General features: G+C 22.7%; 5 protein-coding genes across 5 annotated transcripts in view; 1 reads left to right on the forward strand and 4 right to left on the reverse strand. All coding sequences in view use genetic code 6, as the record gives it.

The window, feature by feature from the left end:
• Positions 1–217: 217 nt before the first annotated feature.
• Positions 218–6,348, reverse strand: TTHERM_00989470 (hypothetical protein; the record flags this gene model as incomplete). Its single annotated transcript, XM_001022451.3, has 3 exons — positions 218–822; positions 926–1,312; positions 1,563–6,348. The coding sequence occupies 3 exons, from the start codon at positions 6,346–6,348 to the stop codon at positions 218–220; spliced, it is 5,778 nt and encodes a 1,925-aa protein (XP_001022451.1).
• An 816-nt stretch (positions 6,349–7,164) lies between these two features.
• Positions 7,165–11,322, reverse strand: TTHERM_000989489 (ATPase, histidine kinase-, DNA gyrase B). The gene is made up of 4 exons (XM_012799282.1): positions 9,064–11,322; positions 8,713–8,754; positions 8,293–8,659; positions 7,165–8,235 (listed from the first exon to the last, which is right to left on the reverse strand). The coding sequence occupies exons 1-4, from the start codon at positions 11,281–11,283 to the stop codon at positions 7,463–7,465; spliced, it is 3,402 nt and encodes a 1,133-aa protein (XP_012654736.1). The 5' UTR covers positions 11,284–11,322; the 3' UTR covers positions 7,165–7,462.
• A 962-nt stretch (positions 11,323–12,284) lies between these two features.
• On the reverse strand, positions 12,285–14,112 carry TTHERM_00989490 (AAA-type ATPase; the record flags this gene model as incomplete). Its single annotated transcript, XM_001022453.3, has 5 exons — positions 12,285–12,594; positions 12,648–12,779; positions 12,844–12,987; positions 13,177–13,581; positions 13,637–14,112. The coding sequence occupies 5 exons, from the start codon at positions 14,110–14,112 to the stop codon at positions 12,285–12,287; spliced, it is 1,467 nt and encodes a 488-aa protein (XP_001022453.1).
• Positions 14,113–17,854: 3,742 nt separating this feature from the next.
• On the forward strand, positions 17,855–18,513 carry TTHERM_00989500 (hypothetical protein; the record flags this gene model as incomplete). Its single annotated transcript, XM_001022454.1, has 3 exons — positions 17,855–17,929; positions 17,986–18,093; positions 18,175–18,513. The coding sequence occupies 3 exons, from the start codon at positions 17,855–17,857 to the stop codon at positions 18,511–18,513; spliced, it is 522 nt and encodes a 173-aa protein (XP_001022454.1).
• A 1,366-nt stretch (positions 18,514–19,879) lies between these two features.
• The window catches only part of TTHERM_00989510 (RNA polymerase III subunit RPC82), a gene marked incomplete at both ends in the record, with an annotated part of 2,014 nt that continues 1,999 nt past the window's right edge, over positions 19,880–19,894 (reverse strand). Inside the window, one exon of the mRNA XM_001022455.3 lies at positions 19,880–19,894. This exon is cut by the window's right edge and continues 201 nt beyond it. Coding sequence (XP_001022455.3) covers positions 19,880–19,894 — 15 coding nt within the window.

Consider the following 19,894-nt stretch of genomic DNA (forward strand, 5'->3'; position numbering starts at 1 on the left):
ATAATTTTATATACATTATTTGTTTACTTACTTATTTATTGCCTTTAATTATTTTATTTATCTATTTACTTTTATCAAATTAAAATAAATAAATAATAATTTTATTGGCTTTTTAATTTAATAAATATAATATTTTATTAAAGTTTTTATTCATTTTTTATTGTTATTGTTTTTGTTATTTTAAATTTATTTGTTAAGCTTTGCTAATTTATTTAAATCATTTTTTATTTTGCATGTCATATTCAAATTTCCACCAGTGCTTAATCAAATCGATTAATTTTGTGTTACTATTTACTGATTTGAGGATTTAACCTGCTTTTTCGATATGTAGGAATTCAATCATTTTATATTACTATGGAGTGACTAAGATTTTCAAGCACCCATAATTCTTTCTTTTTTCATCATTTATTAGTATGTAAAAGCTTTTAGGATCCTAAATGTTGTGCTAGATTTCTAAAATAATATTTTGTTTTACTTGCTTAAATTGTTTTATATCTTTTTTAATTTATTCTTGGTACGGATTGGAGTAATTTCCCTTTTCGAAGGCTGAGTTTATGATTTTGAAATCAGGGCTGTCACCTTCAAAGTCTTAAGTTGTCTTATAAACTTAGACTTTATCAACAGCTGGTCCTGCACTAGTATTTAATGGATGAGGATTGAATTAAGCTTAAGGAATAATTGCTTATGGTTTTGGTTGCTAAATTGGTTACTAGTTCTGATAATTTAAATTCTAATTAAATCTTGCAGCCTAGTTAATATCATTTTAGCCTTCGTAAGTCGTAGAAGGTGTACTTGAATTGTAGCTCCTTTAATCATTAGTATCTATGAAGAGATATTAAAAAATATTTTAATTAAAAAATTCTCATTAATAAAAATATCTAAAATTCTTATAAAATTGTATAAAAAAAATAAAATTTTTTATTACATCCATAAAATTTCATTTATTCATTAACTGGCCTATTTGGATTTTGTGGATATGGCGATTGTAATGATGTAGTTGACTCAGGTGTGTAATTTGAGTAGTTATTTTAATTTGCTTGCATAGGAATATTTTGATTAGCATTAACATTTTAATAGTTAATTTAACTGTTATTGTTGTTGTTTTGCATACCATTTGAACGATTCATTTATAAATTATTATTACTATAAACTTATTCATTCATGTTATGGCTGCTATTTATTTAAGAGCTACTTTAGATATTTTATTAAGCACTAGTTTTCCTATTTTCAATGTAATTCTAATGTTACTAATTTGTTTAGACTTAATTTAATTGCTAGATAGGCTGGTTATAAGCCATTCCTACATTTTATTCTATTTTATTAAATAAAGTTTGTTATTTATTTATTTTTTTGATCAATTTTTTATCATTAACTAATTTAATTTATTCTATTTTAAAATAGATTTTTTTTGTTTTTCAATTTTAAATCATATTTTACGAGATAATTTTACTTTATTATTTATTTATTAATTTAGTTTTTGCTTAATTTTTTTATTTTAATTAAATTTAGACAAATTTTATTTTAAAATATTTAAAAAAATAAAAAATAAATAAAATATTTACTTTATTGTTAACCTTGAGAGTAGTTAAGAACTTATCTATTATCATACGAACCACTTCTTTAGTTATAATTTGGCTAATTAACTCCATCAATTTAAGCTTGAGGCATATTTACTTACTAGTTAAATCCATATTCATATTAGTTTGTAGGGTTTGGATAGGGCTGCTGATTATATTATGGAATTTATTAATTATTCTAAATGAATGTTTGACTTGTTTAATTTTCTCCATAAGAATTTGATCTTATTGAATTATTTAGAGAGTAATTTCCAGAATTTCCCATATTTTAATTGTTAAAATTTTAAGTAGAGTTTTTTTTAATTTAATTAGCTGGTTAATTAGAATCTTACTAATAAACATGATTGCTAAATGAAGAATTTGATCCATGCATATTGTGAGAGCTAACTTAATTAAAATCTGCTGCTTTTTATTATTCTATGTTATTATTTGGAACACTAATAGGAGGTACATCATTCTATTATTATGGATTTATTTCATAAGTATCAAACTACCACTAATTATTTCCCTAAGACTAGTCTTATGGTTATTCTTAATATGAATTATAATCTTGAACGCTCTTTTATTCTTCTATGTTACTTACTGCAGAGACAGGATTTTAATAGTCAAACTAACTAACAGGTGGAGCGAAATTTTCGCTATTATAATTGTTTTGATAATTCATGTTCTTATAATCTGATAATCCTCCCTAATTCTATGTTATGCTTGACTGATTCGATGTAGGAGCTGCCATACCTATTACTGAGTTTTATTAATTGTAAGAAGAAGTGTTCAAATCATTTTATTAATTTTAAAAACCGGAATTATCTCCATATCCATTATAGATATCACTCTAAATTTAATTATTTTAGTAGTAAGAACTCTTCACTGAAGTATTTTCTAAATTATCTTATTCTTACAAATAATTACTTTAGTTAGGATAATTATAATCGTATGTATTATTGTCTTAATAGCCATTATTTGTATTATTTTATTGATAGTCATAAGTATTAGCATTTTTGTTGATTACATTTTAGTTATCTAAGTTATTTTGATTATAATAGTTTCCACCTCCTAAATTGTCTTCATTGATATATTCATTTTGCTTATATTATTAATTATAGTCATTCTCTAAGTAAAAACCATTGTTATTATTGTTGTGATTGCTGCTATAGTCGTTTTATTGATAGCTATTATTGTCTAAACCTTACATGCTCTAATTTTAATAGCTATTTTCATCGTAAATAGAACCTGTCTTATCATTATTTAAGCCCGAATGTTAGTTGTATTCACCAAAATTATTACCATAAGTTGATCCATAATTGCTATTGATACTTGATCTTTAATTGAAGCTTTAATTCTAAGCATTTCTATTACTATTACTTCCATTACTTTAATGCATTAAAACCTAATTGTTAAAAGAGTTTTGAGTACTTTAGTCACATATATTTTAATTGTGGTATGAAGAATTGTTGCTATCTCTTTTAGCTTATCCAGAATTAATATTATACTAGCTACCACTTTAATAATTATTTCCTTGTTCTATATAATTGCTCACACCTAAATCTGGATTCAAGGTTAAATTTTCTTTTCTAAACTAGCCTTAAGAACCACTGCTTAAATTTCGAGGTTTGTTTTGGTCAACATAATGGTTACTACCTCCAGTGTTATAAATCATCTACTATGAAGTTTGTGGATTTATATTAGAATTTACTGGATTGCTGCCTGAAGAATTTTATCTCAAATTTTAATTAATTAAATCTCCTGATGTTCCTCTAATTGCGTTTTATGGTAATATGCTCCTTTGAGCTTAATTTGAATTTGTACTGTTTTTAGAATTGTTCAAATTATTTATTTATTCTGGATTTGTTGATCTTGCAGCATTTTACTATGGATATTGCTAGTAATTCTGCTGCATTTAATTAGAATTATTATTAAAATTGTTGGGGTTTGCACTATTATTAGAGCTATACCCTGGTTAATTCTAATAACCTTTGTTACTTACTACATTATTGTTACTTCTTTGATTTTATGGATAGTTAATACTGTTTTGCTAGCTGTTTGGTTTAGGGTTTTAGTTAGAATTTTATTAAAATGTAGAATTTGTTTATTGATTATATCCTTGTTATGGCGTTTTAGAATTTGGAGTTTAGCTATTTTAATATTTATTAGGAGGATTCTAGTTATAATTGTTACCTTATTAGTTCAGGTTACTATTACTATTACCTTAATAGTTTTTGTTAGATTAATTAGATTGATTTTAATTTTGAACCGGATTATTATTTGGTGGTCTCTATGTGTTAGGTATATTATTTTAAGGAGTAATATTTAATTAAGGATTATTATTTCCATTTATATATTACTGATTGTCTTGGTTGATGGGATTGATATTACTCTTTTAAGAATATTAATTGTATTAATTAGGATTTACTTATTTTTAAATATCATTAACTCCTTTATTCACGTTGATGTTCTAGTTAGCAGGGTTTAAACTTGGGTTATTTACTTTGTTCATACTATTTTAGTTGTTTTATGGATTTTAAGGGTAAGGACTCTATTATTGTTATTATCTTTATTAATTACCTGGTGTATTTTGCTAATAATTATTTCGTTAAGGTGGGTATTATGGATTTTAATGGATAATTTAGTTTTAAGAATTTTAAATTGATCTCCCATTTAAATTATTATTTTACTATTTATTCGCTTAGTTATTTTAAAATTAATCAGGAATTTTAGGTGATTATTAGACACTCTAATTATTATTATTATTTTAAAGCTAAATGCTGTTTGGGTTTATTTTTTGTTAATTTTAGTCAAAGCTCATTCGTTATTAGTTTGGATTATTACTGACTTACTACTAAATATTCTGTTTTACTTACTAGCTCTCAAATCCACCAACTGGATTTTTATTTGGTGGCAAGCTGGTATTTCCCTTATTAATCTAAGTATTATTACTAATTTGATTAGTATTTGGAGGAGTTGCTTTCTGCTAATTACTGCTATTGTTGTTACTATTGCTTGGATTTCTTGATGAATTTGAACTGTTTGAACCTACTCTCATCATATTTTTTGCAGGTGAGCTATTTTATAAAGTGAAATTTTTCCTTTCTTAGTTTTATTTTTAGTTGTTGGAGTTATTAACTGCATTTTTAGGAATAGTATTTTAGTTTTAATTACCATTTCCTTAAGCTTAGTTTGAATCTTGCTAAAATGGACTCTTATTTGTACTTTCTGGAATAAAAGGGATTTAAGGAGGGTCTGTGAACTTATCTTCAATGTCTAGTCCATAGATTCTGCTTTCAATTTCCTAAAATTCTGGGATATGAGGCATATTTAAAAATGTTATGTAATCGTTTAGACTTACTGGAGGAGGAGTTGCTTTCACTTTTAGTTTACGGCTTATCAATTTTTTTTGATCCAACGGAAACATATTTACAGGAGCTGCTGCATTCTTTTGTGGGGCATTGATAGAAGTATTATTACTTCTATTGGAGTTTAATTAATTATTTGCATCGTCTTTTTATTTCTAAACATCCACATTCATTTGTGGAGGAATTTCTTAATTTTCAATTTCCATTTAATGATTTTGCATGCTAGTCCCTCCATGAGAAGAAGTAGAGTTGCTTCTCTCGTTTCTGTTCTATAAATCATTTTAATTTTTAGGGTTTGGCTAGTTATATACAGGCTATCTGCTAGTATCATTGTTGCTTTTGATTCCAAGATTTTGCAATATTTTAGGATTTGGGTCTATAATATTTGATTTGATATTTTTCGTGTTGAATCCAGCAGGAATTGGTAACTGTTAAAATTTATTTGCTTTGCCTTCTTTGGGAGTATTAGACTACCCTGGCAAACTGTTGTTGCTCCCATTCATATTATTGCTATTTCCATTCATATTGTTATTACTATCATTATTAGTGTTTGAGTTGGTATGAATTCCACTTGGGTTAATTTAACCATTACTGCCAGTATATTGCTAATTTTCTTTACTTAAATTATTTTAATTTTGATTTGCGAAATTTTTAGCAGCTGCATTGTTAGACTGATATTACTAATTCTAAATGCTAGTGTTGTTAACATTTGTATTATTTCCACTATTTCCATTCATATTAATTGGCGGATATTTACTACTTTGATTGATACTACTAGCTGCTTACTGTTAGTTATTTTGCTAATTATAATTTCCTTATTATGAAGAAGTATTTGAAGGTTAATATTGATTTTAATGAGGCATTGGAGGATGAGGTAAAGCTGAAGAAACATTCCCGCTTTAGCCATTTTGTACTGGTTACCTGCTTAGGGATTAAGGAACAAGAAAAGCTCCTTTTTTTAGCTATTCTTAGATTTCTTATTTGAGTAGTTTGGTGAATTTATTTATTTCTTCTGGCTAATTGATAAACGCTGCTATTTCTTTCTAATTTTAGAGCAAAGTGTTTCTCTGTTCTTGCATCTTGCTTAGAAACTTCTATTTAAAGAATTCTTATTCCTTTGGATTTAAGGAATTCCTTATCTCCATAAATTTTTCATGATAAATGTGCTTCAATTCGTCAGTAATAAAAGTACTAAATAATTTATGAATAAAATCTTTCGATTCATTTTGTAGCTACTAAAACATGACGGATTTATAAAGGGCTCTTTCTTCCTTATGCTGTTCAGTGGCTTATTCCTTGTAAAACTTTATATCATAATTTTTTATGCAAATATAAAGAAATTCCTCATTCCAGATGTTTTCTTATTTTTGATTAAACTCCTTCGTGATATTTTCTAAAACTTTAGGAGAATTTTTGAACATTTTATCCTATCAGGGGAATGAACCAATACGATGATGCTTCTAGCTTTATTTTTTTAATTTATCTATCTATTTCTTCTTTGTGATATTTATCAGCTTTTATCTATTTTATTTTATAAAAATGTTTGCTCAAACAAAAAGAAGCAACCAATTGATCTTTATGAATGTATATATTATTTCTGATACTCTATTATCTATTTATCTATCTTCTCTTTTAAAGCAAGCGCCCAATAAAAAGAAATTCTTATTTGATTTTTTTAATAAATTTAAAGCTCAATAGCAATCAATTAATTACCTTTTTGTTCTTTTTTCTTTTTTTTTTCTTAATTATTCTCGCTTTTCCTATATTTTTTTTCTATTCTAATTGGAAAAAGTGTTTTTTTTTAACTCTAAATACTACATTTTCATTTCAATATGATTTATTAGATTAATTTCTAATACCTAATTAATGGAAACTTATATATATTAATAAAACTTTTAAACCAATAATAGCTTTATTCATAGCTATAGTTCAATTTATAACTTAGGGGTAGATAGGAGGATAACCATATTACATACTGAACATCTTTATTCATTAATTGTAATATTTATATGCACTAGACAGACAGACAGACTTACAGATTTTTTACTTTCAATATAAAATGCTAATTTTATGAACCAAATTAAATAAATCTTATGTAATTAATTTATTTATTTATTTATTTTTCATATTTTAAATATATGAAACTAAATTTAGTAAAATATATACAAACAAAAAATAATTAATAAGTTTATTTATGATTTTTTATATTAAAATTTAAATAAAATATTATTCATTATTTACTTTTTTATTGCTAATTTTTTTATTTTTAATTAATATTTGTCATATTTAATTTTATTTTTTATTAAGTTTATATATTATGCAAAAATCTAAAATTAATTGTATTTAACATAATCCCTTATTTATAATTTTACTTATCTCTTTTTATCTCAGAATTAAACTAAAAATTTTATTTTTTATCTTAAAATTAGAAATTTATTTTAAAAAGTTAGTCCAGTTTTTTTTATTTAAGGGTTTATTGAGGGAATTTGTTATTTATTTCATGTTTAATCATTTAGGATGTATTTAAAAATTGAATCAAGGATTTGATTAACTCACAAATAGACTGAACAATAGATACTCAAGTTTTTTCTTTACTATTGGTTTTTCGATAAAAAATTGCATGCCAACTTCTTTAGCTTTTTCCTTGTCTTGATCTGTCACAAAGGCACTGCATGTACTAATAAATGGTTTTTTTATTTAGGAGTTTTATTATTTAAAAAAATCAAGAATTTTTATAGTTGCTTGATAGCCATTCATAATAGGCATATCTATATCCATAAAAATTAATTAATAACTCTGACATCTCAATTTTTGGCATTATTTAGGTATTTAATTTTACTATTCTATATCATCTTCTTCTTAAGTTTTTCTTTTAGAGTAGTCTTATTAAATTACTTTTTTAACATGGGAAACACATTGAGTGTTGATTTATATTTTCTGTTAAACTTTCTCAAATGCTTGCTTGCCGTTCAAAGCAAAATCCACTTTCAGCTCATACTAACCAAGAAGGCTTTTTAATGTTAAAATATTGAATTCGTTATCATCAACAATTAATATATCAGAGCAATTTTAGCATTGCTAATTTCTACTGTAGGATATTAGTTTTTCTTTTATTAGTGCTTCTTGTTTTTCTATCTATTCTATTTACCATGGTTATAGAGGCTTAAATATTTGATAACTTTTTTAGATCTAATCTTCTTCTCCTTAAATCTGATAGTCTTCATTTAGAAATTTCAGTGTGTTTTCTATTTGATTAAATGATATATTAGACTTTATGTCTTGAGAGTTTCTTTCTTCATAATGACATTCTAGATTTTAAATTAAAAATTTATTGTATTCAAAAACAAAAAAATAGAAATTATTACTTTATTTATAAATTGACAAATCTTTTCTATCTAAAATCTAAATGGATTTTAGTTTAGATTCTTAAGAAATATCGTATCTTTTTACTTCTGAGCATTCATCAAAAGCAGGAGAAGAAGCATTTTATACCGTTTTCTCAGACTTATTTAAAGCATTCTTGTTTGTTAATTCATTAAATGTTTAAATTGAATGCTATGAAAAAAATGTCCTTAACGTATTCCTTTTGTAATGCAGAGCTCTTGATTTTTAATTTTAAATGTAGAATGTAAAAGTTGATCCTTAATAAAGTTGTGTCACGACTTTTATTGATCTATTATTTCCGATTCCCTTAGCTAATTTATTTGAAATAGTTAAACCAAGTCCAGCTCCCTTAATTTAAAAATTAGTTTTTATTATTAAGAAATAAAGAGCATAAATCTTACAAATGCACCATCATTAAACTCTGCACTTTCATTTCTATTCACCTAAATATTATTTTAATTAATTATTTTTACTATTTATAATAAATTCCTCTTAAATAAATTTTTTAACATTTTATTTTAATTGTAGGAATAGAAGATCCTAAAAATCCTTTATTATTTTTTAATTAAATATTCAATCATTTACTTAAATTGTTAAGAATAATCTTATTTTTCAACAAAATTATTGTTTTAAACTCAAAAATTTATTAAATCTAATTCATAAAAATTTCTTATCGATTTTAATTAAAAAGTTTTAATTTAATTTTAAATAAAAAGACAAAATTAATACAATTTAAAAAAAAAAAAACTTACTTTTCCAAAATTATTAAAGAGATTTCTTAATTTTTTTAAAGGGATACCGCATCCAGTATCTGAAATATCAATTTTGAGTAAATTTTTTTCAACTTCTTACAATTAAACTGTAATTTTTCCACCTTATTCAGTAAATTTAACTGCATTACTTAAAAGGTTAAGCATGATTTGGGTAACTCTTTAGGGGTCGGTGTTGAATTATTAAGTGGGATCAAAGTTTTCATCGATTATAAACTTTAAATCTAAATTTTTCATTAGACAAGATTGTTTTACTAACATTAATGTATCTTCTATAAGTTTTTTTATGCAAATTTAAGTAAAATTCAGCTTGAAATTGCCTACGTTAATTTAATTAAAATCCAAAATGTCGTTTATGATGTTTAGTAAAAGTTTATTGCTATAAAGAGCTGGAACTATGAATTGATCTATGACTTCTTTTTAAGCATAGTGGTTATCATAGATAAGCTAAAGCATTCCAATAGAGCAATTTAGAGGTGTTCTCAGTTCGTGTGATATACTTGCCAGCATTTTTGATTTGAATGTTTAGAGCCTCATTGCTTTATTCAAATATATTTTCTCTGAGATTTCTTCACATAAAAATAAAATGCAATTAGTTTATAAATAATCTGAATCGTTATTGACGTTTTCTTTATTATCGTTACTAGGAGAAGTAGTAGTTAATAAACATTTCATCAATCGAATTTCGATTAACTTATGACTTTCTTTATCTATGCAAATTATATTAACTTCATTTTTAGTTGACTTAACATTCTCAGACTTAAAGTAGTACTAACTTGCATTATGAGCTTATGTATAAAAATGTTTACTGCTACTATTATTATAGCAAGAAAGATTTTGAGTATAATTATCATGATTAATTTAGTTTATAGTGTATTTAGATTAATTTGTTTTGTCAATAGGAGTATTGAAAGCATCTGATAGTCGCTTTCTTGAAAAATTAAAAAGTGTATCTGTATGCTGTTCACCATTTTATTCATAAATTTCTTTTGAATTATCAATACCTGAGGCTTTTGATAAATATTTATTTTTGGTATTTTCATAATTTGACATTGTCCAATCTTCTGTGTTTTCTAAAAGCATAATTTACATAATTTACTAAATACTAATTGCTTTCTAAATTTATCCTCTCTGATACTTAGAGATTAGTTATAAATCGATTTTAAAAGGATTAGTTTGAAGTTATTTAAGTGCTTTTGGTGAGATAGTATCTAAAACTGGAGATTTTATAGTAAGTATTGAATGATTAATTTCTTGTTGCAGTTAGTCTAACTAATTATTATTATAAAATTTGCTTTTCCTCTTATTCATTTCGTTAGAAGATAAAATTTTAGGAGACAATGTTTCATAGTGTTAATTTATATTTATATTTAAATTTACATTAACATCACCTTCTTCAATAATTGAACTGCTATCTTTAATTTACGATGTATTATTGTTTTCGTGGTTCTGAAAAAAAATACTACTTACTGGACTTTTAAATTCTTTGAGTGATTAAAATTTGTGTGAATATTTATCGATTTTCTACTTTTTATGCTGTTTGACAGAGTTTTATATATTTTAATTTTATTTTCTTTTTATTTCACTCAAAATATTAACAAGACTTTGCTCATTGGCGTTGAAAATTTTATTCATCTAAGAACTTTCATAAATAATATGATTCCCATTAGTCACTATCAGTATTCCCTGAGGAAATATATTGATTATTTTACTATCCAAAGATTGCTGCTCTGATTTAATATTTAATTTATCTGTAAATGTAACTTATTTTTGGTTTTAATCAGAAGATCTATCGAGTTCAGAAATATGATTATTAAATCCATTAAAGTAGCGATTTACATTATTAGAAAAGTTTATATTAGTTTAATCACCAATAATCTTTGTAGTTTCAGAGTTGCGCTATTGATTATAATTATTTTCATTCTATTGGTAAGTTTAATTCAAGTTTTAAATGCACATTTTATTTAGTTTTTGCTGCTGCATATTTTGAGATAACCCTAGCTGAGTGAGGTAAAGAATGCTAATTATTGGTATTCCTATTAAAAAATTTTAATTTGTTTACCATATGATTTATCTAATAAAGTAGTAGGCGTTAATTAATAAGCTTAAATAAGCGCTATAATTTGACATCCCAAATATCTAAGGAAGCTCAAAAATAGATTAAGAAATAAATATATAAATCAAAGGATTGATTTAAGTCATTGAAGAGACAACTCCTACTGTAAATTCATCTGATTTGCACATGAAAAAAGAAGAAATAGATATCTATGAATTATTATTTATGTAGCTTTGGTATATTTGTGTTGAAGTAGAATAATTATACAAAAGTATATAAAGCTCTATTAAAATAATATTATAACACGCCATCACTAAACAGCTCATAAAAATACTTATTTTTGTTGAGGAAACATTTAAATTTTTTAAATGAGCCAAGCACAGAATTAAATAAAATACCCAAATTGCGATATTAAAGCTTATTAGCTTAAAATAATCAACATTTTAGCAATAATTATTAAAAAAGCTTAGGAAAGTAAGTAGGATCATGAACAAAAAATAAGCAATAAATAATAACTTATTTTGGTATTTCGCTATTGTTTTAAAAATAGATACTACCTCTTTCATCCTATCTTATTTTATAAATTTTTGTTAGCAAGTAATAGGAGATTTTTAAGAGATATTCTGATTATGTAAATGCAAACTTTAGTTAGTACAACTTTATTAAATCATTCTCAGACGTTTAATGCAATTCTTTAATTGATTAATTTTGAGTGTACCTATTACACAGCAATACTGTTCTATTTAACAAATAAATTTGATTGATTTTTTAATTTTTTTAGTTTACAATTAATTACTTAATCTCAGAATTTTAATTGTATTTAACTACATTTTATAAGAACAATAGTAGACATATTTTTTCTTTAAAGTTAAATAGATAAATAAAATAAAAATAACAATTTAAAACAACTACAAAAACTACAACAACAGTATCAAAAAATAAATATTTTTTTGTTTTAAAAATTGTGTTTCAAAATAATTTAACATTTTATTTATTTAATTAATTAATTAATTAATATTTTAATAATAATTTAATACATTCAATTTTTATAACAAATTTAATAGCAATTTATGATAATAATAATAATAAAATATTTATATTTATTTAGCTAGCTCTTTTTTATTGATTCAAAAATTTATTTTATTATTCAACCATCTTGGCCGAATTCTTTAGTGAATTCAATTTGTCTCTCTATATCTTTTTCAGAGACTGAGGGTTTACAAGATTACAAGGCTAATTCGAAGTGATCTATACTGACATCTTACAATTTTAACATACTACCTTATATATCCATTAATACTTTTGATTCACCTTAGGGATCACTAGGAGCACAAGCAACATACTTAGGTTAGCCATCTTTGTCTTAAATCTTTTTGAATTTAGTGGCTCTTTATGCTATTCTCAGAGGCTCATATGAAGCTTCTCTAACTAAAATAGATATATCAGAACCTGAAAAACTATTTTTAATAAACAAGTTTAAAAATTAATATAATATAAAATGGATAAATACCCTTCAGTTCTTTCTGCAATGTATAATCTTTCTTCTTATGTAATGCAGTTGGGAGTTTTATTCAAGAGATTGTCAATCAATTAGAATCTAGCTTCCTTTTCTGGTAAAGGAATCATAATTCTTTTTTCAAATCTAATTATTTTTTGAAAATTTATAAATAAAAAACACATTCACTAACTTCAATAATTGTTTTTACCTTCTTCTAATAGCAGGATCTAAACCCCAAGGAACGTTTGTAGCACCAAGGACAAGAACACCAGTGTCATCATTGCCAACACCTTGCATTTAAACTAAAAATTCAGTTTTGACTCTTCTGGATGCTTCATTCTCACCTTCAGATCTTTTTATTACAATAAATCATAAGCAAATTCAATTTTTTAGTTAAAAAATGATATATTTTTTCAAGCAATCATCAACATATTTCAAATATTTGATTTGAACTGTCAATAAAAAAAATGAACATTTAAAAAAAAAATAATCTATGAATGAATCAAGAAATTGTCACAATTTTCATAAGTAATATTTTTACCTATTTCCAGTCATTGAATCTATTTCGTCAATAAATATAATAGAAGGTTTTTTCTCTCTGGCCATTTTAAACAAAGTCTTAATTAACTTTTCAGATTCACCAACCCACTTAGAAATTAAATCAGAGGAGGAAATAGAGAAGAAGGTAGCATCACATTCTGTTGCACAAGCCTTAGCCAAGAATGTTTTACCAGTACCTGGAGGTCCATATAACAAAATACCTCTCCAAGGCTTGATCATACCTTAGAATATATGAGGGAATCTGATGGGTAGGATAACTGCTTCATTAAGTGCTTTCTTAGCATTTTCTAAACCAGCAACATCAGACCAGTGAACATTTGGCTTTTCAGTAACAATTGCTTCACCTAATGCTTGTTCAAACTTAGCATTATCTTTATCACCTTCCCTATCGATATAAAAAACAATTAAAAAAAATCATCCTAACAAAATTAACTTTTTACTTGATTTAACTTTTTCCTTAGTTATTGTTTTAGTTATTTCCACCATTATTGTTATTGGTGTTATTGCTATTATTGTTGTTGTTGTTGTTGTTAACTGGAGGCTTATATTAATTTTGATTATTATTATTATTCATATTAGTGTTAATATTATTCAAATTTTAATTGTTTGCTTGATAGCTAAATTAAGATTGCTTTTGAATCTATTGATTAATGTTCTGTTATTAGGCAGAAATTTCAGCTTTCATGGCAGCTGCTTGCTTTAAATATTCATCTATCTTTGGCTTTAAAATATTTTAAATATCAACATTTGTTTCTTGCTTTCTATACTTGATTAAGTCTTCAAGACCAGAAACCATCAACCTATAACCTTAATCTCTTTCATTAATGTTATCCTTCTTGGTATTAAAGATGTTAATACCTTGAGTAATTTTTTAGAGAGCGATGTCTCTAAATTACATCATAGGGTTATTGCTCATAAATTAACTTTTGCTTGAGTTTGAAATTCAATATCTTTGTTTAGTATGTTTTATAACTTTAGAAGAAAATGCTTGTTGAATAATTAACTACTTCTTCTTTATTATTTATTATCTTTTAGATTAAACTTTAATATTCTTACAATAAATATATTAATTATTTATTAATCTTTACTAAATATATATTGCAACGCAGTCAGCCTGGTCTACTTTATTATCTGAATTGAAGCTAAAAAGTTCCCACCATTTAGGCATTGATAAACACCACGCCCATCAGAAATAAATTAATTATTGATATAAATATAAAGCCTTTCATAAGCAAGTTTTTCAAATTCGTATCAGGTTGTCAAACAGAATAATTAGAGCTTTGAAATAGATTCACAAAATTTAAAAGCTAATTTGATTTTAATAGCACATATTAGTTAGACAGTAATCTTTAAATTTTAAAAAATTATATATCAGATTTCCAAAGATTAATCTATTAAATATTTTAAAATTTAAATTATTTTGTTTTTAATATGAAATAGAATAAGCTAATTAAACTAAAATTAATCTTTATTATTCTAAAACATAATCACTTAACTTTATTCTTAAAAAATACCAAAATAATATTTTAGTAAAGATTTGATTTTCACAAATATTAAATAACAAACAATTTTTTAATAAATATTTCAATTTTATGAGTTATTTTTTTTAAATAACAAGCATTTCATTAATATTTAAGAAAAATAAATTTTTTTTATTACAAAATAATTTTATCAATTTTATTAAACTTAAAAATAGACAGACAAAGTTCTCCAAATATTTTCCAATTTTATTTATTCAAATTTTAAATATTCTAACTTCTCTCATCTAATTTATCTAATTTTTTTCTTGAATGAATTATAACTAAATGAAAAATATTTTATCAATACATTCATTTTATAACTTATTTCATTAGTTATTTTAATTAACACAGACTTATCTTTGATTAAAAGCTTGGTATACAAATCAGCTCCTAGAATTGTAAATTAAATATTTTCTTTCTTTGTATAAGATTCTATCGATTTACATCTTAAAGGTGTATATAAGATTATCAGATTTATAATTTTATATTTCAAAAATATATTTTAAAATATTAATTTTTTCTATTTAAAATATTAAGAAAATAAAAATTATCATTAATAAACAAAAAATATAGTAAACATTGAAGAAACATTATCATTTTAAACTTAAGCATTTTATTTATTATATATTAATCTAAATTAATAAGTTATTTGGCATATTCATTAAGTTAATGTACAATTTTGAATTATTTAATTGATATTGTATTGAATTAAGATAAAATTTATTATTTTAAATATTAATCAATAACTCATTAATTTGAACTAAAAATATATACAAATATTTTAATTAGTTCATATAAAAGTAATTTTAAAATAATGAATGATTATTTTATCATTTTAAATTATTAATATCAAAAAAAAAAACTATTTACTACATTATATAATTAAATAAAAACTAAAAATTAATTATTTATATATTACTATTGACTAATTATTTTGAAATAGTATAATAAACAATTTTTATTTTTTTTAAAATGTCTTATTACTTAAAAAAATTATAAATATTTCTAATTAATTTTTTATTTTATTTTCAAAAATATTAAATAACAATTTATGGAAATTAATTTAATTAATTATAAATATATTAAAAAATAAATTTAGTTTTATTACAAATTAACTGGATAAAAAGAACAAATGAATTATAAGATGTATCAAATATGGAATAATCTCACACATGAATGTATGTACTCAGGATATAACTTATTATGTTATATTATATTTATATATTTTATTTAATTAATAAATTAGTGATGGAGGTATATCTGGCTTATGGTCCACTTTAGTAAATTACAATAATATCTTAAATTTGATTCTTGATCTTAGGTAAAAACTGTTTTTGTTTTGAATTATGATGTATTTTAATATAAAAATGAATTTAAAACAACATAACACTTTTAATTTATTTATTTGGTTTTTATTTGATTTATCTTTCTTTTTTTTATTCTGCTAATGTTATTTTATTTATTGATTTAAAAAGATATAAATTTTAATTAAATAATTTTATTCTATTTAAATATTTAGTAATTTACACTAGTTCATATTAAAAGTGGGAATAAAATAAATAAATCATAATAATTAAAAGTAAAAATAAGTAAGTGCTTTAAATCAAAAAGATTGGCTGTCTTTAAAATAAGTTTCTTATGATATAAAAAGTAGTTAAAAAAGGATGTATAAAGATAAATATATTTGAATATTAAAATAAATATGCTTTATTTTATAATATTTTGTAATAGGATAATTTAACTTAAAATATTGATAGATAGATAGATATATTTATTATTATAATATTTTGGTATTTTAATATATAACTTATTTAATAAAATAAATTTTAAAAATTAAATTTACTAAAATAAAATAATCCCTCTAAAGTTAGTCCTTAGTATTCACCAAAAACGATCATAGCTTTTAATAACTACTACTATCTTATTAAATTATAAAAATGAGAAGATTTTATATCATACTAATAAATTAGATATATTAATAATCAAAATTAATATATTTTAAAAATTAGAATAGGTTAAATAAAAATTAAAAAAAGATAAAATATTTAAATTTAAATAAGGACATCAGTATTTTTTGATAATAATAAAAATAAAATTGAAAATACAAGATAGTTTTGGATTATTTGAAATATCACAAATTATATATGATATCATGGTTCATGATATTTCAAATGCAGGAACAGCTATATATAGAATATTTTTAAAAATATTATTATAATTCATAGATTATTGCATTTCCTGACCATAAATAATAAATTTATTTGCCAAATATATAATCAATCTATGATTAAAACGTATATTAAAATAATAGAAAGAGTTGGTATTCATTCAGATTATTAATATTTTATTTCTTAATATAAGACTAATTAGATGCAATTATTTATTTTAATACAGATTTTTAAGTTTAAGAGTATATTTTTTTATAATTTTTATTTGTAAAATCAGTAAATTAATTTGCTATTTGTGATATAAAAATATAATTTGCTTCAAAATTGATTAGAAAAAAAGAGAGATTTTTATAAGTATTTGTAAAATATAAAGCAATTATAATTTTCTTAAATCTGATAAAAATATTTCTTTATATATTTCTTTTAATACAATTAATATAAATGCTGTTAGTTTTTTAAGTTATTTTAGAAGTTACATAAGTAAATCGAAACACAGTTTATGATAGAAAAATATTTAGTAGAATAAGTGATTATCATTTTTTTACAAATTTCATGTTTAAAAATTATTAATCAGTAAAAATAAGCATTTTAATAGAAAAAAATTATAAAAAGTTCTTACTTAAATAAAATTGATTGATTGATTGGATTGATTTATTGCTGATGTATTTACAATAATATTTGGTTATTTATTGCTTAATTAAATATTCAATTTTTTTCACTCATTGATTGAATTTTAAGTTAGAAGTGGTAGTAAAACTAATGAGTATTGAAATAATCTTTTAATTTTTTAGCTATGCTTTCTATCTATCAATCTATCTATATAGCTATCTTCTTAGAATTTAATTAACTTATAAAGACTCCACAAATAAAACATTAAAAGATTAATTAAATAGGATTATTAATATATCCTTCAAGCTAAAAAAGTTCTAAAAGAAGTGCAATTGATTTTCTAAATAAGAAATATATATATATGAGCTTGTCTGGCACCCCATTGAGGATAAAACCTCATATAAAAGAAATCCTGAAATGCTATACAGATGTTGATGTAAATTTTAAAATATTTTGTGTTTGTCAATCTTAGCGAGCATTTTAACAACATAGACTTCAAAGCAGAGTACAACAGAAACGAGATTTACTTCTACAGATCAGCTTTACCTCACAGATTTGGAATATGTTAAATGTGCTGAAGAACACTTTGATAAAGTTTATGTAAAATAAAAACACATTTATAGATCTTTAATTTTGTAGAAAGACAGACTTTATAAAACGAAATGTAATTTTTAAAAACAGGATTATATAAATTAAGCGAGAGAGTAGATGAGAGAATACAGAAGAGAAATAAGTGATTTAAAAGATGAAATATTATTAATGAAGCATGATATTTAGATGCAAAGCAATTAAAACAGCATAAATTTTAAGCCAGCCTGTGAAAGACTCTGGAAAGTATTGCATATATACTCCCCCTAAAATGAAGTCGATACAATCTACCTCAAAAACTAAGTGAGAATATTGATAAGAGAAAAAGAACAATTACAAAAAGAAATACAAGCAAGCAATTAAAAACTTGAAAAAATGGAAAAATCAATAGGTATTTACCGTCTTTGCTCAGATCGTTCTACCTAACAATGAATCAATTGAACAATAAATAAATAACATTATATTTGATAAGAGCTAAAGATAAAAATTAATTTCTTTTGCAACTTTATTAGGCTTATAGCTCTAAAAATAAATTATATGTTAAAATCAATTCAAAAAATGAAAGCAATCTTATATTAAAAAGAATATAATAATATTTAAGGGCCTATGAATAAATAATAGAAGAATAAAATAACAAAAAACAAGCAAATAAACAAACAAACAAATAAATAAATAATCAATTAATCGTGATCAAAGAAATAAATAAATAAATAAATAAATAAGTATAATAACCAGATATTTACAATAATTTATTTACTATAATAAATTTAATTTTATATTCACACATTTCTTTCTTTAACTTCTTCTTATACTGAATTTCAAATAAAAACAAACGAAACAAAAATCAGATCAAAGAAAATAATAATTCTTTCTATCTGTATTTTTAATCACAGTGAATATAAGTAAGTAAATAAATAAATACTAGTAACAATTTATATTAATTTTGCCCAATTAATTAACTAATCTTATTTTACTAGGAATTTGTAGTAATATAAATGATTAGATAGTTAGTGTTAATGATGTCAGCAAGTATAATTATCACTTTTACAAATAAATAAATAACAAATATATAAATCAAATCATTAGATAGAAAAATAAAATATTTTATATTAACTCAGCATTTTGAATAAATAAAATAAATAAAATTCCACTATATCTATATTATTACATATTTTCATATTAACATCTTGTCTATAGAATTTCCTTTCAATTAATTCCTCTATCAAATAAATTTATTAAATTTTTGCAAGTATGAGAAATAAATGCTTTTATTTTATGTTTATTTAAATTGTTTAAATAAATAATAATTTTTCATTTTTATTACGATTTATTAATAAATTGCTTCAAAACATTTTTTTTATAAATAAATGATAAAAATACATTTTATATTGACTAAATTAGAAGGATAAATACAATCTTTATCAATAAAATAAATAATTTAATTAAAAATATTTTAATTTTTTAATTTCAACTACACTTTTTTTAATTTTGAAATTCATAAAGTTTGTATTAAAGCATCTTAAACAAAATTATATTTTTATCCATAATATTAATTTTGGTTATTTTATTTGTGTTTGGAATTATGATTGATTAGTTAACATATACTCTAATTTTTCATTGTATTTAAAAGATATAAATGGTTATTTGGCGAACTTTTTATTTGTTAAAGCTAATTGAATAAATAAATTGGCAAAAGTAATATAAAAATATGAAACATTTTAATAAAAAAAAATTCAAAATTCTGTAAAAGCAAGAAGAGCTAAATCTAACTCTATTATTGCCATTTCTAAATTCATTATCATTTTTATAGATT

The sequence above is a fragment of the Tetrahymena thermophila genome, assembly GCF_000189635.1.
Source record: "Tetrahymena thermophila SB210 genomic scaffold scf_8254485, whole genome shotgun sequence".
In the NCBI taxonomy this organism is placed as follows: domain Eukaryota; phylum Ciliophora; class Oligohymenophorea; order Hymenostomatida; family Tetrahymenidae; genus Tetrahymena; species Tetrahymena thermophila.